General features: G+C 43.8%; 2 protein-coding genes across 2 annotated transcripts in view; one reads left to right on the plus strand and one right to left on the minus strand.

Moving 5' to 3' along the window:
* The window catches only part of WASHC1 (WASH complex subunit 1), a 53,237-nt gene extending 32,912 nt beyond the window's left edge, over positions 1-20,325 (plus strand). Inside the window, exons 3-11 of the mRNA XM_063309214.1 lie at positions 5,008-5,119; positions 5,842-5,988; positions 8,086-8,222; positions 9,492-9,627; positions 9,947-10,151; positions 11,738-11,899; positions 15,038-15,196; positions 16,784-16,852; positions 18,293-20,325. Coding sequence (XP_063165284.1) covers positions 5,008-5,119; positions 5,842-5,988; positions 8,086-8,222; positions 9,492-9,627; positions 9,947-10,151; positions 11,738-11,899; positions 15,038-15,196; positions 16,784-16,852; positions 18,293-18,444 — 1,279 coding nt within the window. The 3' untranslated portion in view covers positions 18,445-20,325. The remainder of the gene's footprint in view (positions 1-5,007; positions 5,120-5,841; positions 5,989-8,085; positions 8,223-9,491; positions 9,628-9,946; positions 10,152-11,737; positions 11,900-15,037; positions 15,197-16,783; positions 16,853-18,292) is intronic.
* Positions 20,326-20,524: 199 nt separating this feature from the next.
* The window catches only part of DDX11 (DEAD/H-box helicase 11), a 32,472-nt gene continuing 28,055 nt past the window's right edge, over positions 20,525-24,941 (minus strand). Inside the window, exons 24-27 of the mRNA XM_063309215.1 lie at positions 23,942-24,026; positions 22,131-22,206; positions 20,848-21,002; positions 20,525-20,663 (exon numbers count right to left, since the gene is read on the minus strand). Coding sequence (XP_063165285.1) covers positions 20,619-20,663; positions 20,848-21,002; positions 22,131-22,206; positions 23,942-24,026 — 361 coding nt within the window. The 3' untranslated portion in view covers positions 20,525-20,618. The remainder of the gene's footprint in view (positions 20,664-20,847; positions 21,003-22,130; positions 22,207-23,941; positions 24,027-24,941) is intronic.

Below are 24,941 nucleotides of genomic sequence, written 5' to 3' on the forward strand. Positions count from 1 at the left end.
GGATTCCCAGAACCACTATAGGCTTGCCCACCAGGGTGACCACAAATTCTATGGTTTCCCTGTGCATGCCTATTTGTAGGGTAACATTCCCTGTACCCTGGGTGGCCGCCCCCCCCCCCCCCCACCATGGAACCATCGAGTTGCTGGAAGATCAGCGGCTTCAGGAGAGGGAAACGGTAAATTTAGCGCAGCGACTAGGTTGGGGTGGATCAGGCATCTGGAACACCCGGAGTCCACCAAAGCCCCGACTTCAATGGTCTTGGAGCAGTAGCTCAGTTCAATTTTTACGGCCAGGATGGAACAGTCCGCACTCACCCTGGTGGTATCACGCCCATTCTCCACCACCTGCCCAGCGGCGCTGTTTAGGACAGGTGGAAGGTGTTTTCCGCCAGCTGCTCCGGGGCGGCCAACCCGTCCCCCGCGAGGTAGACGTCCTCTTCTTCATCTGGGGTCACTAGCGCCCCTGTCAGCCATCGGGGAGGGTTGGGTGGTTTCTGCGGAGCCTTCTGCGTTGGTCTAGGTGGGCGATCCGCCGTCCTAGCCTTGTGGCATTCTGCCGCACAGTGACCTGCCTTACCGCACTTGATGCATTGCCCACGGGCAAAGCGACGTTGTCTTTCGGCGTCCCATGTTGGGCCCGACTGTGGCACTGGCCCTTTCCTGCTGGGAGGACGCCTGTCTCTCTTAGTCGCCAGCATGAAGGTGCGCTGGGCGTGTTCAGCCTTCCCAGCAAGACAGATCCAGTCGTGCAGTGAGTCCGGATCGTCTCTGTACAGCGCCCATTGCAACACCTCTTGATTGAGGCCATCCTTAAGCATATCGATCAGGGTGGCCTCTGACCATTCAGGGACCTTCCCTGCCAAGACCTTAAATTCTAGGGCGTAATCTGCGACCGATTTCTGCCCCTGATTGAGTTCTTTAAGAGCGGCTTTAGCCCTCTCCTTCGCCAGGGGGTCTTCAAAGTACCGCTTCAAGGCGGCCAGGAAGGTGTGGAAGGTAGCCAGGGCTGGGGCTCCAGACTCTGACATTTGTACGTACCAGTCCGCGGCTCTGCCCTTAAGTTTTGTGGCAATCGCTGAGATTTTAGCCCCTTCCGATGCAAAACAATGTCCGTATTGCTGTACGTAATTTGTTGCGTGGGGTCGCCATCAAATTTTACTGGAAAGTCTTTAGCGATCCCACCAACTGGAGAGACCCCAACCTGTGAGTGAGTAGGGGTAACCCCCACCGGAATAAAACCACGAGGCCCTGGGAAAAAGTCCCGCGCCTGGCCCCTTCCTCTTGGGGCTGGCGATAGGGTGGGTGGGATGCCGAGACCCCGCCCTGCGCAGCAGCACTCTTCGTGAGCAAACTCACCACAGTTGACATGGATCGCAGCATGTGTTCTAATGATTGCATCTTGGACTCCAGAGCCCTGATCCTGTCCGGTGTGACGGGATTGTCCATCCTCGGTGCCGCCGGTTGTTGCCCGATCGGCAGTCCTGCGAATTCCCTCTCGGGCGTCTGGGGGTATTGGAGTCTCCAAGTGGTGTGGGATGTCCCCGGCCGGGGGTCCGCTACGCCGTTCCACCTGAAGTGTTGTTGACTCACGACTCCCTCTTCCATCGGGGCCCTCCACTCCGGGCCGGGGCTCCAGGCTCCAAACTGGGGTGCGGTGTGGGTAGGGAGGGGGCTCGTGTCCCATCTCGGGAGCGCCGATTCCAGAAGCTGTCTGGTCGCCTCCCCCACTCGCGTTGAGTCCTTCGCGTCTCCGCTCTGAAGCGCTGACTCCAGGATCGTCCCCGGTTCAGTCATCGCTAGTTGCTTCTCTTGCAAAAAAAAATTTCCTGGTAGAGGCTAGCGAGGTTCGTTCTTAAAAGACTCTCAGCTTTATGTAAGGAATGCGTAAGACCAAATAAAAGACTCAGACTCTAAATCAAGTTTAAGCTCTGGCTTTTACTTAGAATAGAATGCACACCAGTAAAAAGCTGAGAGTGAGGGAAGCGCGCCAAAAGTTGAATTAAATAGTCTCGCGCCAAACAGCGCTCCACCCCCACACTCCCTGGGTGTGCCCCACGAGTTCCACGGAGTGACAGGCCATCAAGACTTGGTAGGTGAGAGGTCGTCCAGCCCCATTCACCCCGGGCGTCGCCCTGTTTATCTTCCTGCGAGGTAATGGTCCATTACCAGGCGAGTAGACCTCGATATTCCTCGAAAGCCCGGACACGCCTTTTCCGAACCTCGCCCTGATCCTTTCTTTATCAGGGGCGTCAATGGCCGATTACCGGGCGATGGGACCTTGTTTGTTCAGTAGATCTCCCAACCCCATTACCTTCTTTGTCCGGTTTATCGCCCACACCTCTCCAGCCATTGACACGCATCCGCACTTTGTCATGCGAGCCGTTACGATGTCACAAACATCGCAACGGCGATCATGACATCAGCTGGGATGCCGTCGTCTCCTGCTGCCTTGTTATTAGCAGTGCTTCTTAAGGCCCATTCAACCTCACTCTTTAGGATGTCTGGCTCTAGCTCACTGACCACACCGTCAAAGCTATCCCCGATATTGTTATCCTTCCTCTACAGGTCTTCCGTATATTCTTGCCACTTTTTCTTGATCTCTTCTTCTGTTAGGTCCTTGCCATATTTGTTTTTGATCATACCCATTTTGGCCTGGAATTTACCTCCGATGTTTCTAATTTTCTGGAAGAGGTCTCTTGTCCTTCCTATTCTATTGTCTTCTTCCACTTCCGCACATTGCTTGTTTAAAAATAATTCCTGATCTCTTCTGGCTAACCTCTGGAATTTTGCATTTAATTGGACATATCTCCCCCTATCACTGTTGCCTTTTGCTTTCCTTCTTTCTTGGGCTACTTCTAGTGTCTCAGCTGACAGCCACTTTGCCTTCTTGGTTTTCTCTTTCTTTGGGATGTATTTTGTTGCCGCCTCCTGAACAATGTTGCGAACTTCTGTCCAGAGTTCTTCCGGAACCCTATCTACTAAGTCCAGTCCCTTAAATCTATTCTTCACCTCCACTGCATATTCCTTAGGAATATTAGTGAGCTCATATCTAGCTGATCTGTGGGTCTTCCCTAATCTCTTTAGTCTGATCCTAAATTGTGCAAGAACATGTTTGTGATCTGAACTACAGTCAGCTCCAGGTCTTGTTTTTACCGATTATATAGATGTCCGCCACCTTTGGCTGATTTCGGTGTTGTCCATCTGGGGAAGTCCATGTATAAAGCCATCTCTTAGGTTGTTGGAAGAGAGTGTTTGTTATGCAGAGTGAGTTGTCTTGGCAAAATTCTATCAGCCTATGTCCTGCTTCGTTTTGTTCTCCCAGGCCATGCTTACCTGTAATTCCAGGTGTCATTTGACTGCCCACCTTAGTATTCCAGTCTCCTGTGATGAAAATAACATCTCGTTTAGGCGTGTTGTCCAGTAGGTGCTGCAGATCCTAATAGAACTGCCCTACTTCAACTTCTTCAGCATCTGTGGTTGGGGTGTATATTTGGATCACTGTGATGTTAGATGGCTTGCCCTGAATTCGAATTGAGATCATTCTGTCGTTTTTTGGATTGTATCCAAGCACTGCTTTAGCCACTTTGCTATTAATTATGAAGGCTACTCCATTTCTTCTGTGGTCCTCTTGTCCACAGGAGTAGATCTGGTGGTCATTTGATGTGAAGTGGCCCATTCCAGTCCATTTCAGTTCGCTGATGCCCAAAATGTCTATCTTTAATCTTGACATCTCACCAATAACCACATCCAATTTGCCCTGGCTCATAGATCTTACATTCCAGGTTCCAGTGGTGTGTTGATCCTTAGAACATTGGATTCGCCATTCGCCACCAGCACTGTCGGCCGCTAGCCGTCCTTTCAGCTTTGAGCTAGCTGCGTCATCACGTCTGGGGCTAGTTGAACTCATCCTCTGTTCCTCCCCAGTAGCATTTTGACCATCTTCCGACCTGGGGGTCTCATATTCCGATGGTATACCGACATATCTCTGGTTGTACTGATCCATTTAGTTTTCACGGCAAGAATACTGGGGTGAGTTGCCATTACCTTCCCCAGGGATCGCATTTAGTCTGACCTCTCTGTCATGACCTTCCCGTCTTGGGTGGCCCTTCACGGTGTAGCTCATGGCATCATTGAGGTGCTCAAGCTCCAGCACCACGGCAAGGTAATGATCCTTTGATGAAGGAGCTTATGGGTAGCGACCAAAATACTGGTATGATGCTACTCAACCAAATCCTCCCTGCTTGAAGCCAGGTTTCTGCATCTGCACCACCTGTAGCTTCTGAATCATTGGTAAGTGTAGCTTCATAGACACCGTGTTACAGAAGGCTCAGTGCAAGGTAAGGAAGGCTTGGTAAGAGCTTCTTGCTCCAAAATTTTGTGGAGCTGATAAGAAATTCAAAAGGATGAGGTTGGGATGAAAACAACAGAGTGCAGAAGAAATGGATTATTGCAAAAGGAAGCAGTTCTTTAGCCCAGACCATACTTGCATCTGTCTTACAAACTGAATCTAATTTCTTCCTCCTTTTCCATCAAACCTGAACACCTATTCCTTAGTTCCTTTTGTCCCTTAGTAGTACTTGCTGTATTGATTGTCTATCCCAAACATGCAACAATGTGGGAATCCAAACTGGTTGAGAGTAAAAAACAGCTGCTTAAGATCCAAGTTGACCCTATGTGGCAGATAGATGTAAAGTAATAACATAACATAGCTTATCCTAACCTGGTGTCCTCAAGATGCATGGGGCTATAAGGATTCCTTTTATTATTATTACTATCATTACTATTATTTCTACTTGATGGACTTATTGGTAAAATTATGACAATCTTTGTCTTGGTTGGTCATATGAGGAGAAAGAAGGAAATTGATGTGTTTTAGTGATAGCTGTTTTACTGGAAATACATTGTTTTACTTCATATGTATACAAACCAGTGGAGTTTTTCTTGTTGCCCATTTGTTAAATATTGCTGCACACTCATTCATTCATTCATTCATTCATTCATTCTTAGGATCTCCCAACAAGTGGAAGTCAACCGGGCACAGCTGCGAGCAATCGATGAGCGGGTCACCCTTGCTCAAGCCAAAATTGAGAAGATAAAGGGCAGCAAGAAGGCTATTAAGGTTTGGATGCCAATTGCAATGGTTCTTTTGAATGGTTTTGCTTCCATTAATCTGTGATTAAAGTCCAAGTGGCCTGTAACAACAGTCATGGAGTTCACAATTGCATGAATGGGTGTTTTTAAAAAATGCAAATATGAAGTGGTGGCAGTAATAATCAATATCTTGACTATTAGGGAAGGAAGGTGGTCTAATCTGTTGCCTTCTGTAACAGTCGTGATCTGGTTTGGGGATGGGGTGATAAGCCTGTTTATTTGCACTGTTTTGTTGTATTCCAGAGCCTCTTTGTCTTTCAGCAGTATTTTTTTTAAATGCTTAAAAGTGTTTCAAGCATCTAGATATTACTTACACCAGCAACTATCTGGAATGCTTTGCCAGAGACTGGCTTGCCCAGAGCAGTTAACAAAGTGGTAGTAGGCTGAGAGAGAACTTGGAACTGAATCCTGCCACTCTACCATAACACTTAGCCCCAGTTGTAAATCCTCCATACTACGCCTACGTTTATAGGTTTGCATTTGCCATATATCAGAGAGTCTTGTACAGTAGATTATTTTGTAGGTAAGGAATTAAACTCTCAGATACTTCATTCATAGTTCCTACTTCTGTATTAGCACACTAATCCTGTGTTTTTCTTTTTCTGTTAAAAAGCTCCAGACAGTCTTGACTGTCTGCTGGCAACCTACTTTCCAGGTTTCAATTCTCTCTCTCTACAATTTTCCTCCTAGGTGTTTTCCAGCTCCAAATACCCTGCACCAGAGCGGCTGCAAGAATATGCTTCCATTTTCACTGGTGCTCAGGATCCAGAGACACAGAGACAACCGAGGCACAAGATTCAGAGCAAGCACCGAGCATTGGATGAGAAATCCTTGCAGGTAAGGATGATAGAATGGAAGTCAGAGGACACATGGTCACCTTTCTCTACTCAAGGGCCTTCTCTTTGCTTTGGACTTTTGTTAGCGTCAGACAGTGTAGGCCTGAATCAGGACAAGAATTGCCCGAGGAGGTCCCAGGGCAGCAAAAGTATTGCATGGAATAGAAAGATGCCTTCTTTAGGTAAGAAATCTGTTTGGACTGTACTGTAGCCCCTAAAGGATTCTATAAAAATATTTAAAAAATGAGTCCCTAGCAATGAGCTTGCATTTTTATGCCTGTATTCAGTCATAGACTGCAGTAGGGTGTAAGTCAAATAAATAAATAAATAACATTTTGTTTGTATATTGTACACACAAACAACCTCTGTGTTCACTGATTGTGTCATTGAGAGGTGTGGGATAAATTGCATCTCAGAATTAGGTTTCCTGATCCATTTAATGTCTGTATAAGTGAAGAAAGGAGTGATGGGGAACTTCCCATTTCCCATGTCTGTTGTTTGCTCTTTCCTGACTCTAGTCTAGAATTTTTCAGCCTCCCATTTTAGAAAACCTAGGATTCCTTGGAAATTTATTAATGAGTGTGTGAAACGTTTTGGCAAATTTTGGAACATTCAGTTTTTCTTCCAGACCTTGCTGATCTGGTCATTCTTGGGGTGGTCAAGCAGTGTTCCAGAAATAAACTTCCAGAGCAGGAAGTTGTTTGTGGTCCATGTTTTGCATCTCTAGTTATTAGGGGCTCTGAATTAGTGCCTCGTTTTTGCATAATCTTTGTTCATGGGACTGAACCCCCACAAATAAAATTGTAGCTCCTGGATTGGACACTGTATGCATAAGCCCTGGATGCATTCTTTTGAGCACATGAGTTAAAATTCAACTGGCAGCTTTTCCAATTTTTAGGAGTCCCTTGTGGCAGCATAGCACAACTAACAACAAACAAGAGGAGCAACCAATAGAGATTTAGAGATTTTTGTTTTCTTTTCAAAACTCTCCTAGCCAGGGAAATGTTCCATCCCCAAGGGAATTTAGTATATGTTGTTGAGTTCTTGGGATGCAGTTGATATGTACATCGGGATCCTAATGCAGATGGAAAAGCTGTCTTATCAGACAAGGGCCAATGAAGCTACTTCTGGCTCACACTGTTTTCTTTCTCAAAACCCCCAAAATAAAGCTGCTGTTGAATAATTCAGTGCTTTAACTTTTTCTGTAGTTTAATGGAAGCCAAGTCAGTCACAGTAAAAGTGACATGAATATTTCAGGCTAGCCCCAGAACTCACAGCAAGCTAATGTACAGAATATGGAGACAGCTTTATAGTCCACCAAAAATAGCTTTTCCCTCCTTTTGCTAGTTGAAACCTGACCCACATGTTGATTAAATATACTGCCCTTCTGTCTCAAGATGTAAAAGAACTCAGCCACACATTCTCCTATAACAGTGTTTCTCAACCGTGGCAACTTTAAGATGTGTGGACTTCAATTTCCAGAATTCCCAGCCAGCATGGGGAAGTATGGCTGGCTGGGGAATTCTGGGAGTTGAAGTCCACACATCTTAAAGCTGCCAAGGTTGAGAAACGCTGCTCTAGGACCTTGTGCTTCCTAAAATGCCCAGTGCAGGCTAGACAGAATGTATGGGGTGCGAGGTAAGGCCAGAGCAATCATTTTGGAAAAGGGAATACAGCAATTGGATATTTTGTAGCAAGGAGCAAAAGTTGGATTGCGGTGAATTGATTTCAGGTAGCTAACTGGGACTAGAATTCCAACAGCAGGAATTAATTGCCTGAATTCTAACCTACATTTCAGGTTGGGCTGATCGGTGAAGAGATCTGCAGGCTGCGTGTCCTGCTTTTTCTACTCCAGTCCCTCTCATTTAATAAGCCTGACATTTCAACGAAGCCATGAGATGTCATTACACTGATTTTTCCCCATCCCACAGGTGACAACCAGTAGCAGGAAAGAGAGGCAGGAAAACCAGATGGGCATTGAAACATCAGGGCTGTGTATCTGAGGGGCATAGGTGGCTTTAGGTTTTTCTAAATGCCTAATCCAAATAATCTAAAGGACCACTGGGGTGTTGACAGCTATGTTGCTTGAATTTTGTAGGAGAAGCTGAAGTACTTCCCGGTTTCAGTTACCACTAAAGTCCATCATGAAGATGATGCAGAAGAAGGCCTTGGCAGTCTTCCCAGAAACATTAGTTCCCTCAGCTCCCTGTTGCTCTTCAATACCACCGAGAACCTGTAAGTGTTGCTTCTCTGTGCCTCATTTCCTTTCTGGAATATCAGAAACTGCCACTGGCCTTGCTGTTCTCTCAACAGGGAAAGGATTCTTATGGGGGTGGGAATCCACAGGGTGAACGTGACCACCACATCCTTTTGTGGTTCCACAAGATTTCCTTCATTGTACCACCAAAAATTCAGCATTGGTTTCTGGCAGTAAATTAAGCAAATAAAGTGCCTTAAGCCTTCCAATAGGTTTAATAGACCTAAAGTAAGAAATATCCTCAAGAACGCCCCTCAGCTGATAAAACAGTAAGAAGGTCCTAGGAATGTGGCCCTTCCCATTTTCTTGACACCGCTGCTTGGTTTTGTGTTAGTCCTGGGTGACCCAAAATAAAGGTGTGTTTCTTTAAGCATCCCCCAGCCTTCCTGTTTTAATTGTACCACTCTGAAGCCAAATTTCCAGTCCTCACTCTTATTTCTCAGCAGCAGCTTTAAATCCTGTTGATTCTTCTCTGCTTGGTCCATCTTTTTCTCCAGTCCCATTCCTCCCTTATTATTTCACTTTCCTGTGAATATTTTGGTTATTATTAAGCAAAGTCATGTTTATAAAGCAATAGCTGTACACTAAGAAGTGATAGGATCTCAGGTTGGAGAACAGTATAAAAGTCAAAACTGATGCAGGACTTATTAGATTTAGTGGAGGGAAACTGACAGGTTGATAAGTTTATTCCTGCTCTTGCAAATCCCTCTTTAATTTTGTAGCGTTCTCAAAGTATTGCTTTTGCCCCCTTCCCTATGAGACTTTGTGATTTAATTAATTAAACGTGAGCTAAATTTTAGGCTGGTGCCTCTGCCTTGATCCCTTGGATAAACCGTCAACTTCAGTTTTTCTTTACTGAAGTGCACATAACAGTCTCAAAACATGAGCAAAGTAAATGTAAAGAGGAAGCCTTACAGAACAAGCAGGAGTATTTATTCTTTTAAGTGAGCTGTTGAATCTGTCCCTAGAGGGTTTTTAAAGTACTTTTAATTTCTCGCATCTCTGTTATGGTGAATAGCCCATCAATTGGGGCAGACCTGGGTTGGGACTGCCTCTTGTTTCGTGGGTGAAAATCTCTGTGGGCAGAAAGCTGTTCCAGCATTGTATATAACTTTAGAGCCTGCAAAAAAGATGGTGAAACCCTGATAATGGAGGAAAAATACGTTTTCCCTGCCTAAGTGTCTTTGCTTTATTCTCTTCGCAGTAGATTGATGAGATGGTTTTTTCCTTCTCTTGTTCCTCCCCAGGTATAAGAAGTATGTTTTTCTCGATCCTTTGGCTGGCGCAGTAACCAAGACCCACGTGGCTCTGGAGACAGAAAGAGAAGAAAAGCTTTTTGATGCCCCCCTCTCTATCACCAAGAGGGGGCAACTGGATCAGCTGGTGAGCAACTTGGCAGGATGGAGAAGAGGAAAAATCCCTATACCCCTCTCTTGCTAGATTCCCAAGAGTTGATGGGGAAGGTATTCTGGCAAAACACCCACATTTTTTCAGTAGCCCATATGATTTGCGATAACCCTACTTTTGATTTCAAAGCAGGAGGATCCCCTGAGCATGCTGGGAACAAATAAGGGTTCTAGCACACACATTTAAAACTTTTACAGAGTTTGCCATACCGTGATTTTTTTTTAACCTAGTTCTGGAAGCAGAGGAGCTCAGAAGGTGTTTTCTGTGTGTTTCAAATTTTGTGCCTATTTTTCAGGTGGCTGAAAATTACTTCTATGTACCAGACCTAGGGCAGGTACCTGAGATAAACGTGCCATCCTATCTGCCTGACTTGCCTGGCATTGCCGCAGACCTCATGTACAGTGCTGACCTTGGCCCTGGCATTGCACCTTCTGCTCCTGGGGCTGCTATACCTGAGCTGCCCACCTTCAGTACAGAATCCACAGAGAACTTCCGGCAAGGTACTAGGTCCTACTGAAGGGCATAATGGAAAATAAGCAAGGCAGGGTGGAGGCAAATGGGCACAGGAGGCAGTTTTGCCCAGTTGCGCAGAGGCTATGCATGCACTGACTCTTGCCTTCATCCCATCTGGGTGCTCTGGCAGCAGAGAGATGTTACTGCTCAGGGAGACTCTCTAAGTCAGAAACAGAATAACACACTTGTTGTCTGCCATTTACACCCAACAACAGTATTTCACAGAGTCAGTAAGGGTCCTTGTGCTTTTTACCTGATGTGTTTGTCATCTAGTAATTTACCAGAGCTGCCAGATTGGCAAACTATTAATACATTTTAAGTAAGTATATATCACTTGGATCTCTGACACTAGCTTAGAGAATAAGACCCAGAGTACCTCTCGCTTTCTTTTATGGTTCCTGTGAACATCTGCAAATAGTGGTATGGAGATGACTGTAATCCTTGTTTTTTAATGAGGCTTAGGAAGCAGTGAGAGTTCCTTAGCTGGCTGAGCATAAACCACCTGAAAGGCTACTTGCCTATAGAAGAGCCAAGTTATTTCCTTGGTCTGCATGAGTGTGTCTGTAGCGTGATGTTGCTGCCAAAAAAAAAACCCCACACAATTTCTGGTTGCATTAACAGCGATTCACTCTCCAAGTCAAAGGAATTAATAGTTCCACTCTATTATGCTTTGGTCAGCTGGCACCTCAAATGCTGCATCCAGTTCAGAGTTCCACACTTTCAGGATTCAAACATTAACTGATTTGGAGAAAAGCAACAGGGTTTAGGGCTTAAAACTAACCCTCCCAAAAAGATTGAGATTGGTTGTTTAACTCCAAATAAAGGCAACTGGATACCTGAAGGAGTGTGACACAGAAAAAAAGTTACTATCATTCTACAGGATACAGAATAATGATCTTAAAATGACAGGAAGGCAATTTTAGTTGAACACTTGGAAAAGCTACCTAACAGAAAGAAGATAGACGGTAGAACCAGTTACTGAGGGAGACAGTTAACTGTTGTGTTCAAGCAGAAGTTGGTCAGCCTTCTAATACAAATGCTTTAATCTGGATTTCTGCACTGAGCATGGAGTTGAACTCAATAGCCTAAAAGGCCCCTGGCTCTGTTGTGTCGTTTCTTAGTTAGTTGATTTTCTGCTCTTCCAAGGGTGTCAGTGTATTGCAGTATTTCTGGTCTAGGGCCCGTAGAATAAAAATCAAAGTGATTTAGAAGCTGTAGTAGTTTAATTATAGAATTCACTTAAGCAATAAACTGATTTACAACCCATGCTGCCTAGAGTTACGCATCAAGTTAAGGCAAACCAAACCAAACTTGTTATTCCTTAGCACAATGTGTAAACTTCCTCAGGAGATTGCTAATAGGTCCCTTGGTGACCCCCACCCAGTGCTCCCCTCTCCATTTGCTGATGTGAAAAGGATGCATCTCCTCTGGAAACATAAAGGTGCAAATCCAAAATATTGCTGGTTTGAGTTGAACCTAAACCTTAAAGCAGTTGAGCAGATAGCTAGAGATCAGCAGAGTATTTCCACTCTATTTGTGAATATTAATTTGTGTCCCTTCTCTATTTTTTCAGATCTTCAAGAGGGGGGACCGCCACCCCCTCCCCCTCCCCCTCCTCCTCCACCCCCTCCACCTGAAATTCCTGTTAGTGTCCCACCTCCCCCTCCTCTTCCACAAGCACCACCCCCCTCTGAATCTCAAATGAGGGAAGAGAGAAGCCATTCAATGCCATCTGGTAAGACTGGAGGATTGAAGCTGGGAAACCACTCACTTAGTATTACTATTTTTTTTAATAAGAATTTTATTAAGTTTCAAGCAAAGATAAAAGCTACGGAAAAACAAAAAACTACAAAGAAAAAAAGTGAAAACACAAGAGAAAAATTTTTCAAAGTTACAAAAAGAGGCGACTTCTGACTTTTAACAGTAAGGATATACAAAAATTTCCATAATCGATCCCTTACTCTGTATTAAACCAAAACCACATTATTTCTATAAATCATTCCATTGGCACATTGAAAAAATCACTAAGTACAGTTACTCCCTCCCCTTATATTAAAAGAAAAAAAAAGAAACATTTATATAAACCTCCTAAACTACTCCCCCCCAAAGATAACCTTTATTTAATTATTTCCTTCCTACTACTATTCTCTACATTTCTGTCTACTATAATAAAAATCAAACTAAAAACATATAAATTGTCTGCCATTATACTTGATAATACAACAATTTTAATAGTCTTAATCATATTAAACCCCAAAGCATCCAAATAGTCATTTTTAAAATTATATCTTAATAATCTTAATCCAAATTGTTAAAAGATAAATGAAATCATCCAAACCCTAAAAACAATCCAGATAAATATTCTTTAACCCTTATCTCACTTCAAAATAAACCAGAGCATTTACATATCCCCACAATGCACAACGAGCGTTTTTCTTAGAAAAATCTACCAGCCCAACTGCCCCCCTCAAAAACTCTGACTTCTCTTCAGGAAACCTCCCATACATAATAACCCCTTCTTTTCCATCGCATTCCACCAGAAGATCAATTTCACCTGTGGCTTGCAACTCACTCTCTCCCTTAAATTTCTCCAACCTGACTATCCAATCTTCATCCAGCATTTCAATAGAAATCCCAATCTCACTCTTAGAAGAGACATTTCTGTCACTGTTAAAATCCTCAGTTTCATCCACGACATCCCCAACCAGATGACATATTTTAGACCTCATATTTTCCACAATGTCCTGAATGTCTTGCATAAAAACCTGGTAGGAGTCAAAAAGAATCTGTTTAATATCTTGGTGGAAGTCAGAGAGAATCTGTTTAAAATCCTCCATGTCTCACGCAGTAGATTATGGCGCCCCCTAGGAGCTTAACCAGCGAAAGTCGATAATATGAAAGAGTTCCGGAATGTGTTTACGTAAGCGAAAGTGAGATATGCAGATAGTTCTCAAAGGAAGGTAGAAGCAGAAAGCCGAAGGTTCAAATCAGCCAATTCAATGTGTAGGAAAATGCTAATATCTTTCAAATTTAGTACAAAAATAATAACAGGGAATTATTTACTCTCAATCCTCCTTAATATTTGGATGGAAAACAAAGTCCAAAACTTTAAAAGAATTTTTTAAAAAAAGATTGATCCCAAAAACAACGATAAACACCAAGAGAACCCACTTCTCCTTGCTGTAGAAAGCCTCTCTTAGGGTACGCATACTGAAAAGAGATATAAATTGGGTGATTTAGAAATGGGGTGGCTGGTCTTAGTGTCCCTTTAAGGCTACAGTGCAGCTTGGAAAATGGTGACATCCCCACCTCCCAGCTGGCTCTTACCAGTTGAACGTGAAATGCTGTTTGCGGTCTTCTGGCTGCAAGCAGCCATCCAGAGGACAGATGAGGTGATTCCAGATGTTTTCCTTTATCTGGAGAACACTCCTGGGCTTCAGGAAAATCTGCCTGAGCCCAAAAAAACTGCCACGTTGTCAGCTCCCCCTGCTGAGCTCGTGGGCACAGCTGTTCAGTCCACCAAATCCCCACCGGACGTCCCCTAACTTAATGTTACTATAGAGGTAGTAGCCAGGTATTGTACACAATATATTTGTCCCAGTGAAGACAACATGTCCTAGAAAATAGAAGAACTGGCTGTGTGGTTTTGTTCAATAGTTTTGGAGGAACTATTAGCAGTACAATTATTACATTTCAGGTGTTCAAAATGTTGCAGGTACATGATTGATCTAGATAACTACACTTATAATAATTCTGTAAGAGAAATCACTGTTATTCCCTTCCTGTTGTATTGTGAATAGGAAAGACTGAAACTGTGTTAAAGATAGATTCAAACCAATATCTTTCTGATTCCTGGCTAATTCCTAATTGAGTGAAAGGTGAAAGGTCCCCTGTGCAAGCACCGAGTCACGTCTGACCCTTTGGGGGGATGTCGCTTTCACGATGTTTCCTTGGCAAACTATAGCGGGATGGCTTGCCATTGCCTTCCCCAGTCGTCACCTTCCCCAGCAAGCTGGGTACTCATTTTACTGACCTCGGAAGGATGGAAGGCTGAGTCGACCAGAGCTGGCTACCTGAGAATCCAGCTTCTGCTGGGATCGAACTCGGGTCGTGGGGAGAGTTTCGGTTGCAATGCTGCCACCTACCATTCTGAGCCACACGAGGCTGTATTGAGCCACACGAGGCTGTAATTCCTAATTAGCCAGCACATTATATCAGGTTTTGTTAGTTGCAATGTAAGTCAGGTAGCATCACCTTCCTGGAAACAGCACCCAAAGGGTGGAAATTTCTGGAACAGATCAGGGTCCATCTAGAGTAGCTTCTCTTTCTCCATAGCCAGCTGGGGCTATCTAAGAAAACCACAAGGAGTGTGGTTTTCTGTTTCCATCTGACACTTGATCAGCTGGAGGCACATAAAGCATCTGAATATGAAGGTTCCATTTGGCTATCAGGGCTAATAAGCACAAGTACAGCCTTCCCAAAACTTGTGCCTTCCAAATGTTGACTGTCAGATCCTGCATCCCCAGGAAGAATTGCTGATAACCATGCTGGCTGGAGGTCCAACAGAGACAGAGGACGCTACCTTGGGGAACATTGCAGTAAGAAAACTGCCCTGAGTAGTGAATGTTATATTTTGTGGTAAAAAATCCCATGAGATGGGTTTCTCCAGCATGCATTAGAAACCAAATACAACACTCAAGAAAAAAAAAACCCTTGAGAAAATAGACAATGGCTTGATGAAAGGTGAGGCTTACAGAATCAAATTTCAAGCAATAAAGTTCTCACGGCAGAAGACCAGGTTTGGGGGGAAAGGCGTCTTCTGCCTGGAGCCTTCAGCACCTAAAGGTATTGTAATGAAATTACTTTTCTACAGCTGTTCTTCAGGGAGCACCAAAGGAAGTTGTGAACCCATCAAGTGGCCGGGCCACTCTTCTGGAATCCATTCGCCAAGCAGGTGGCATTGGGAAGGCCAAGCTCCGTAGTGTCAACGAGAGGAAACTAGAAAAGAAAAAGCAGAAGGAGAAGGAACAAGGTACCACCTGGCCTTCCACCCTATGCCACCTTTCGGTACTTAGATCTGACTGTGTGCTCCACTGCATCAGGGTGAATCTTACAAGCATCTGAGCGGTAGTTAATATGATGCTGTTATGTCATGTATTCAGAATACACATATATTGTGACTGTGAAAATGCCTTACTGTATAGCAGAGAAATCTGTGGCCTTCAAGGGGTTATTGGACCCCAACTCCCTTCAGTTCCTCCCACAATCAGAGAAGATGGGTGCCATAGTCTGGACCAGGGTTTCTCAACCATGGCAACTTTCAGATGTGTGGACTTCAACTCCCAGAATTCCCCAGCCAGCCTGGTTGCCAAGGCTGAGAAACCCCGGTCTGGACAATACCTGGAGGGTCATGGGTTCTATATCCCTTTGTTACTGTGGTTTCCTAGTTTCTGTCCCAAACTCACTTTTCCTAGTAGGAAAAATGAGTTTGGCAAATGCTGTGATATTGAAAAGCATGAAAGCTATGTAAAATGAGTTGCTTCTTGAAACTGTGACTTGGCTTTTTTTATAGAATAGTCTTCAGTTTCCTTAGGTTTGGTTCAACTTGAACATCTATTTACTTTTTACTTATTTCATCAATTTTGTTTATTTAATAAAATTTTATTTATTTAATCAATTTGTATAGCCGCCCATCTCAACAAGTGGCAAGTGACTGGGTGGCAAACATACTAAATAAAAACAAAAACAATTACAATTGTAAATGCCAAAATTAAAATGCAGATTCGATCAACAATCAACAAAGTTAATACAGCTAGAACCAGGTCCCTTCACACACCTGGGGGTCCAGGCCCAGACACAGAACCAGGTCTTTATGGCCTCACAAAAGGCCAGCAGAGTCAGAGCCATCCTAATCTCCGGGGTGAGAATGTTCCATAGGGCAGGCTTTACAGCAGAAAAGGCATGCCTTCTGGGCCCCACCAACCAGCGTTCCTTAGCTGCCCACCCTACCAGACCGGATCAGACAGGTAGAAACAACTATGCCAAAGGTTCAGGGTTACTTAATACAACTATTCAATTTATGCCCAATTGGGACCCTTTATATCTGGTCTCTGTTGTGCCACCCAGCAGCACCGTTGTACCTGGTACTGTTGTACCATTGGCAGCCAGGCTCCCTATACCAGCTGCAAGGCCGTAGGTGAGCTAAAAAGTTGCAAGGAGGTCCTCTCCGGTTTCAGAGACCATCCAATTTGATAATCCCTCTGCATGGCAGCCTTCTCCAGAGATGCTATGATAAAATCAATAGCATAGGCACCACATCCACCCCAATATGTATATTCTCCATTGCAGTTTACTTTTACAAACCTGTGTAAGGTAATTAAATTAAACATAGTGATCATTTGGGCTAGAGGAGATGATGGGGAGCATCCACCAGGGAACTGTTTTATGAGAATGCCTGTGACATTTTCTCCCAACGTGGCTAGTACCCAAAGAGATGGGGATAACTGTCTGATGCAGTGACTTCATCCAAAACACATGTCAGATTGACCTGCAGATTCCTTGTTTTCTCTCCATTTCCTGTCTTCCATGTCTGACTGTGGATTTCTTGTGTTTTCTCCAGTGGGAGCTACTGGGCAAGGCGGAGATCTGATGTCAGATCTCTTCAACAAATTGGTCCTCCGGCGCAAAGGTATAGAAGCTTGTTGCAGGTTCTCCCCAGTGGTGCAGCAAAGACAAAGCTCAGGTTTCCTATTAGCAGAAAGCAAGTTTTATTTTCCCCATAACTGGGATTCAAAGCCAAGTTATGTATTTCTTATAGGATTTTCCAATGCTTTTAAAATTAAAGCAATCAGTGTATGAGACAGGCAAGAAAAGGATCAGGACAGAACCATCAAAACCACCCTGAGCTCCACTGAGGAAAAAAACTAGTAAGGTCCATTCACACAACACATTTAACCACTTACCGGATGAACCCCTTTTCTGGGTTTGCCCATTTAAATCATCACTAAATAAGTGGGCTGAATTCACATACTATAACATACAAAAACACACAAAACAAAAGTTAACATTAAACTAATCAGGTTGTGTGGAAACATCTCTGGGTGTTTACCTGATCTGGTTAACCTGGTTATGGAAACACAGCTATAAAGTAGAAATAGCAGAGATGAATGCATTCTGCACAGCAAAGGCTGGAAGGTTTGACTATTGCATATAGGACTAAGCCCATCATCTTCATTTTTTGCTAAGATCAACCCATCTGGCAAAATAAATCTGCTCTGGGTTTTAGCCCAAGTCAGATTACAAGACCTCTAATGTGGAAAACTAGTGACTATCCAGATTTGGTTGAACTGTGTGTCCCAGAGTCCCTCATCTTTGGCCAGGCAGACTGGAGCCACTGGGACTGAACATTCAGCAATCAATAGAGTCAAGAATATTCTCTCCTTAAGCCTTTTCACAGAATTTGCAATAGGTTTGGGGGTTTTCTAGAAATGTCCACCACATGGAATCCAAAGCCAGAAAGGTGTTTCATGTAGATACGGGCATGCATCTGTGAGGCCCTTCCTTAAAAAAAAAACAGCTTCCTGGGCTTACAGTTGCCCCATAATCCCAGGAAAGTATAAATTTGTTTAGCAGGCATTGACAAGATACAAGGTGTTTTGTAGTGGGTGTGGGCACACTGTTGGCACTTCCTTAATTTCAACTTATTTTCCACACAGCTACCATACAAATCCAGGAAAAGATGCAGCTTCTTTAAAGAGGCATTGATAGGTGTGGCGTGTGCACCCACACCAACTCTGGAACACTTTTTGAGCTTTGGATTCAAAGCATTGCACTTAAGCTTCCCTGTGCATTTAGGTGTAGGAGTGTCCTCCTTAGTAGCTTTTACATCTAACCTCATTTTTCTTTGCAATCTACCACTTAGTTTGTGGATGTGGATCTGCATTTCTAGCCTGCATTTGCCTTTTCTGTTGGTGCAAAATGCTGAGCGAATAAGTTAAGAAATGTGTTTCTGTTTTCTCTTGGCTCTCCTTGCTGGGCTAGTAATTTCCCATCTGTCACTTCAGGCCTGCATATTTGAGGAAGTGTAGATTTCCTGGTGCCACGTTCCATTTTGTCTTCTCTCCTGCAGGCATCTCAGGCAAAGGACCAGCAGCTGGTGGAGACAGCAATGCGCCCAACGTACCAGCCGGCGCCTTTGGCCGCATCTCAGACACAATTCCACCCCTGCCACCTCCACAGCAGCCAGCTGGGGAAGAGGATGAGGATGACTGGGAGTCCTAGATGGCACTTCAGAGGGCAACATATGGAGGCTTAATAGAGACACATCTTCTTGTTTGAGGTTTCCATCTTTTTGAGAATACTTAACAGTGGATATTGCCACTTTGCCATCCACTCCAGAACAGCAACATGAGCGATCTCTAATTATGCACTCAGCAGAATCTGCCACCGTGCAACTTGTGTTCAAGGATGATGAGAGTCAGTTTCCGTCTTAGAAGGGCCTCCATGGTTGAACGTGGCGTGCAAAAACGTTTAGCCATTTGACACCCGCAGCAAGGCTCAGCTTTGGAGTTGGGGAAGAACCTGAGCTTCAAAGGGTACCCAACTACTGCTGAGAACAGCTTTTATTTTCTATGTTCAAATCCTTTCCAGCTCTGTAAAGAAGGGCATTTCCCTGTTCAGTGCAAATGTTACATGTAAACACGCATTTATTCTATTTACCTTGAATGCCCTAAATGAAAAGCTAAAAGAAGCCAGACTGTTTTCACATCCTGGTGAACCAATTTCAGTGGACAAAACTGGAATCAAGGGTGATGCATTATTAGCTTGCATACAGGAAAATGCATTAACCTCTTCCAAAAAGCACTTTGTTTTACCGTCCTTGTCCTCAGTCTTCTTACTTTCAGTTACCTGTTGTGGGAGGTAGTATATGTTTGCAGCATCAGGGTGGAAACTCGAGGGTGTTAAGCCATGCCACAGCGTTCAGCTGCTCTAGGTATCTTGATGCGTCGGCGAACATGTTTCCCGGAATACCCACCCGAGCTAGAGTTCTGGGCCATGGGTGCATGCTCACTGAACAATGTTATAATACCTCTCTGGTTGGAGAATGTCGCCAGTAAACTGTGTGTAAAGGATGATGCCTTTTTCTTCTATCTCTGTACACGTAAGCTAAAAAATAATATAAAGCAAGTATTTAAAGAAGAAAAGGACTGGCTAATGTAGCTGTGCAGCAGTTCAAAGGTAAAAAGATGCCTTGAAGGACTCACGTAGCACCTGCCTGCAGTCTTTTCCCAGGATCATGAGCTACCTTTGGTTTAAAGCAGCATTTCTCAACCTCAGGAAGTTTTTAAGATGGGTGGACTTCAACTCCCAGAATTCCCCAGTCCACACATCATACATTTGCTGAAGTTGAGAAACATTGCTTTAAAGAGCTGTAGACAAATTCAGTACACCTGCCTCACAATTTTAGAACCCCTTTTTGCCTTTGCATCTGAAATGTTGCACAGCCCTTTTGGATGGAGTTTTTTGATCAGCTTTTGGATATATAAGCTTTTTTTGAAAAGTGCTTTTTAGCAGCTCCTCTCCATCATCCACCCTTGCAAAGCCAACCTTGACCAATAACAGTAGACCTACGTTGTTCCCCTAAAACAGCAGCTTTTGCTTGAGGGTGGATAGCAAATCGGAGCTAAGCATTCCTTGGCTGAAGGGATTAATGAAAGTGCAGCGCTCCAAAAGCTAAAGTGATCCCTGCACCACTCAGTATCCTGCCTAATACACCACAGCAGATACTGTTTTCCTTTTGCTTTGTAGTTGGCCCCACTGGATGCTGGCAGCACAGCATCACTTCTCTGGTTTAAAAGGAAGGGAAAACGGAGGTCTCTCCAGGCTCAGCAAAAAGGAGAGCCTGGAGTCTCTTACTGATTATATCCCACACACAGATTTTAGCAATGACGACTGCCAGCGGTATAGAAAACATTTTGAATGTGAAATAGCCGTTTTGAGTGTGAAATGCTTTCAGAGTGCATGGAACAAGCTAATTTAAGCTTGAAGTAACCGTTTCAAGCTCTGTTTCAATTCCAAAATGTTTGCACACCCCTATTAACGACCTGTCTTGAACTTTGAACAGCATGTATTATAGCCTCAAAATAAAGTCCAAGGGGCACTGGTGTTGCAAAATCAAGTGGGGGGAAACAACGTTATTGTCCAAATCTCTCCCATGGAAAATGCAATTCTACCATAAACCGAAGAAAGCCCCTCTTCGCCAACCCTAATCTAGTTTATCCCTTTGATGTTATGATACACAAAGCATGCTGAATTCAGAAAACGACTTTAGTGACTGGAAGAAGAAAAAACATTCTCAAAATTAAGATCAGGCAATACAAGTGTAGCGCATTTAAATACACAGAAGTCATTTTGGGTGGGCAGAGGTGGCAGCTTTGAGTAGATCTTGTTGTTCCTCACAAAGGGACAGGCTTGGAATTTGATTTCTTCTCCCAGTGGAACTGCAGGACAGAAATTAGGAATTGCATGAGGCATGTAGTGACTAAAGTCAAGAGAGAATAATAAGCACATTTCAACAGCAGGAAAAAATAAATCTCCAGAATCTAGCCAGGACACTGATTGATGCCTGGATTCTCTAGGATTATTTCATAAGAATTTGCAAATGGAGTCTGATCCGGGACTTACTTTTCTTAGTGCTGCAAAAGCTGGTCCAAACCCAGCCTTGATTTGGGCTCTGCTTTTAATCCACTGGGGAAGTTTGTTAAGAACTGCTGGACGTGTGTATCTGTGATCTAAGAGCACAATGCTAGCAAAGTCTTTTTGATGCCGAATTGCTCTTCCTGTGAAAGCAAACCATTTTATTTATTTAATCCATTTATATGGCCACCCAGCTTGTAGCTGTAACACTGAATGGCTGACATAGCTGTAAATTCAATACAAAATGAGAAGTCACTGGGCACTGTTGCAAACCACTAAAGCTTCAAGGAAACAGCTTATCTTTCCTTCCTCCCAACAGCACCCAAGGCTTGGGGCAAGAATGAGACTGGTATGCAAATATTTCCTCCCTCAAGACAACTAAGGAAAACGGTAGATGCAGCCTTCTGCAGCCTGCCTATTCTTCAGATGTGTGACCTTTGGCTCTCAAAACTTCCCAGCCAGAGCAGTCACTGCTGAGAATTCTGCAGCATTTTTGGCAGGTTGGTTGTACCCAGGAAAATGCCTCCGCATGGCCTAATTCTAGAGTTTACACATCTGGAAAGTCCTCAGGTTGCAGAAGGCCCTTATGTTGAAACTGCTGTGAGCTATTCCTTAATAAAGCAAATTTTGCTCTAAGGACCCAGTATTTCATAGGGAACCTGGTTTCTGCTCCCAAACTCAGCAAGCCAGGAACCTAGATGATTAATATATGAAACTAGGTAGGAGAGTGGCAGAGATTCTTCCTGCTATCCTCTCACAGCCTGCCCCTCTCTAGCATTTTTGGCAGGTTGGTTGTACCCAGGAAAATGCCTCCGCATGGCCTAATTCTAGAGAAAACTGTTTCATATCCAATCAGAAGATCCATCTTGCCTGTAGCAGTTGTCCATAATCAGAAGCAGAGATTTTTCTGCTCTCATGTTACTCAAGTGTTTCCTTAGGAGATGCATAGAAATTCATCTAGGATCCTCTTATATACAAACCGTGACCTGGATGATCACTTGCCATTACACTTCATTATTTTGGTGATAGTGAGGCAACTTGCACAGAAGCTCATAGGAAAAATGTACATGCAGTACTACTGTATGATAAACTTGTAACAGAAATGAAAGGACCAATTCCTAATTTCTCTGCTACCTTATCAAAACTTCCCTGATCAACCACTTGGGAGCGATTCCATTTTTATGACCGACAATGAAGTAAGCAGGTTCCACTGGAACAACTACGAAGTTCTGATTGCCAGAGATGTATTTTAGAACTAACTCTGTACTTACCTATTGACTGGTTGACTGCTTTGATGCACAGATTTTCAATGAGCGAGTTTCCTGGAGACTGGCCTGCAGACTTTGGCTAGAGAAAACCAAGACAGACGGGATACATAAACAAGTCAACCTGGACACTAAGAGTATTCATCTAAAGCCACCAAATAATCCAGCCTTCCCCTACAACTGATACCACTAATATTATTTGATTTATACCCAACCTTTCTACCCAAAAGATACTGAAGTCCTACGTATGTTGCATAGAAGTTCCTTGATTCTATTCAGCTATAGATGCGACTCAAGAAACCACAGAGGACACCAGATTCTCCACATAGCATGTTCAATAAACCCAGTCTTTTCATAACTGCTGGAAGTGGCTGTGTTGGAGACAATCATCATCTAGTCAGGTTACATGTCCAGCTCTAACGGTTACATGGCCAAGCATGGTAGCCTACAACTTTATCTTTGCTAGTTGCAGGCAATGCATAAATTATGGCGACAAGAGATAACAAAGTAAACGTCAAATCTGACACACGTTTAGATCCCACCAGCAAAATAGAAATGCCTCTGATGACAGTGAAGCACTGCCACTCCCTTCTTCCAAAGAAATGAACAGTCAGCATTCTCACTATACTGTAGCGTTAAGGACAAGTTCATCCATCGAAAACAAATGGGTGATCCCTCTTATATCATGCAGTGATAAATCAACCACATCTCCATTAAGGTGAGAGGAGAGTTAGGCAGAGGAGTTGTACCCACTCCTACACTTCCAGCCAAGGCACGCCCAAGAGGTTCACACTGCACAAGGCCTAAAGCCTATGTTACCTGATACTGAGCCAGTCTTTCCATTTACTATCTGTAATAGTAAATGGTAATCCTTTTTGCAGTACAGGTAATCCTCGCTTAACAATCATTTGTTTAGTGGCTGTTCGGTCTTAATGATGGTGCTGAAAAAAATGACTTATGACTGGTTCTCACACATACAGCCATTGCAGCATCCCCACAGTCACGTGATCACAATTTGGGCACTTGGCAACCGGTTCACATTTATGACCGTTGCAGTGTCCTGTGGTCGCGTGATTGCCATTTTTCACTTTCCCAGCTGGCTTCTGGCAAGCAAAATCAATGAGGAACTGCATGATTTGCTTAACGACCACATGGTTTGCTTAACAAACACAAAAAAGGTCGTAAAATTGGGTCAAATTTGCTTAATGGCCGCTTCACTTAGCAACCAAAATGCCGGTCTCAATTGTGGTTGTTAAGCGAGGACTACCTGTAGTTAAACGTTATCGTAGTTAGCCTAAGAATGGGGACTAACTGCAGCTTATCTCACTTATGAAAATGAATGAAGGAGCATTTGTAAACAGAGCAATGCAAACGTTCTAAGTTGCATGACTCCAGTGAGAAGAAAAAAGCACAGAGAAACACTACATAGCAATTGTGTTCCTGTATTAGGTAAAGGTAAAGGTTTCCCTTGACGTAAAGTCCAGTCGTGTCCGACTCTAGGGGGCGGTGCTCATCTCCGTTTGTAAGCCTTGGAGCCGGCGTTGTCATAGACACTTCCGGGTCATGTGGCCAGCATGACGACTCGGAACGCCGTTACCTTCCCGCCGAAGCGGTACCTATTGATCTACTCACATTTGCATGTTTTCGAACTGCTAGGTGAGCAGGAGCTGGGATTAACAACGGGAGCTCACCCCGCCGCGCGGTTTCGAACCGCCAACCTTCCGATCGGCAGCTCAGCGGTTTAACCCGCAGCACCACGACGTCCCAAAAAACAAACAGAATAGATCAAGCTAAGAGGAAAACAGTGGACCTTTTACCATTGTTTTATCAAGGTAAGCCATTTTCTCCTGAAGTTCTGGAGATTTTATGTTGGGGTAGGGCATGCCCACCATAATCACACACCTGGAGAAAGAGAGATTGGGAAAAGGTGAGAAACACACAAATCACCCAGAGCTATTCCTTTAGCTTGCATAATAATCCTGCAATACCAAATAGACCCTTTCAATCTAAGGGTCCCCCCCGCTTGTAATTTTATTTTATTACATGTTTTACAAAAGGATACACAAAAATAGGAAGAAAAGAAATACAAAAAAAGATAGAAAAATTTACAATCTAAGCATATCACATATAAATCAAGAAATAAACAGTACATAAAACTTTCTCTAAGCTAAAGAAAATAAAAATACACGATGTTGGTAAAGTAATGTGAAAATCTATGCCAAGGAGAAACACACCGCACCATTTTTGATTAGTAGATAAAACTGCCTTTTCAAAACAGATTACACTTTCAATCAAAGGTGCCTGCAGTGGATAGACTGGCATATCCTGTGCATTCGAGTTAGCCTAATGTTCTTACCCTTGGAATCTTAAACAGCAATTTGGGGGAGCTTTAAATAAAATGGGGGAAAAGAGGCAAATTGGGAGTAATATTCTGCATACAAATTGGCCGCCTACAGGTACGGTTCACAGTAGAAAGCCCGTGCCTCTTTCTGGCCAACTACTGCTTTATTCAACCAAGAACAGGCCTGTTTCATTTCGATTCATTTGTAAGAAGAAATGGTTTTGTTTCTAAAAGCGTGGCTAGGCACTGCAATCTACAAAACCTCCCACCCAGTCGCCTCCAAAGCCTGATTGTGACAACATGGGGCGGCTGATTTCCAGCAGCTTGTTTCCGCCATCCTGCGTGTCAAGCTGTGCGGTTGTCCCACTCCAATATGCAGTGGGGCAGGGAGCGGGGCGGGAGGAATAAACTGATGTTAGAAACGAAAGGTGGAAAATTTATGAAACAAGAAATTCGCCTTCAAGGAGGAAGTGAAA

Source organism: Candoia aspera, chromosome 7, assembly GCF_035149785.1.
Source record: "Candoia aspera isolate rCanAsp1 chromosome 7, rCanAsp1.hap2, whole genome shotgun sequence".
Lineage (NCBI taxonomy): Eukaryota > Metazoa > Chordata > Lepidosauria > Squamata > Boidae > Candoia > Candoia aspera.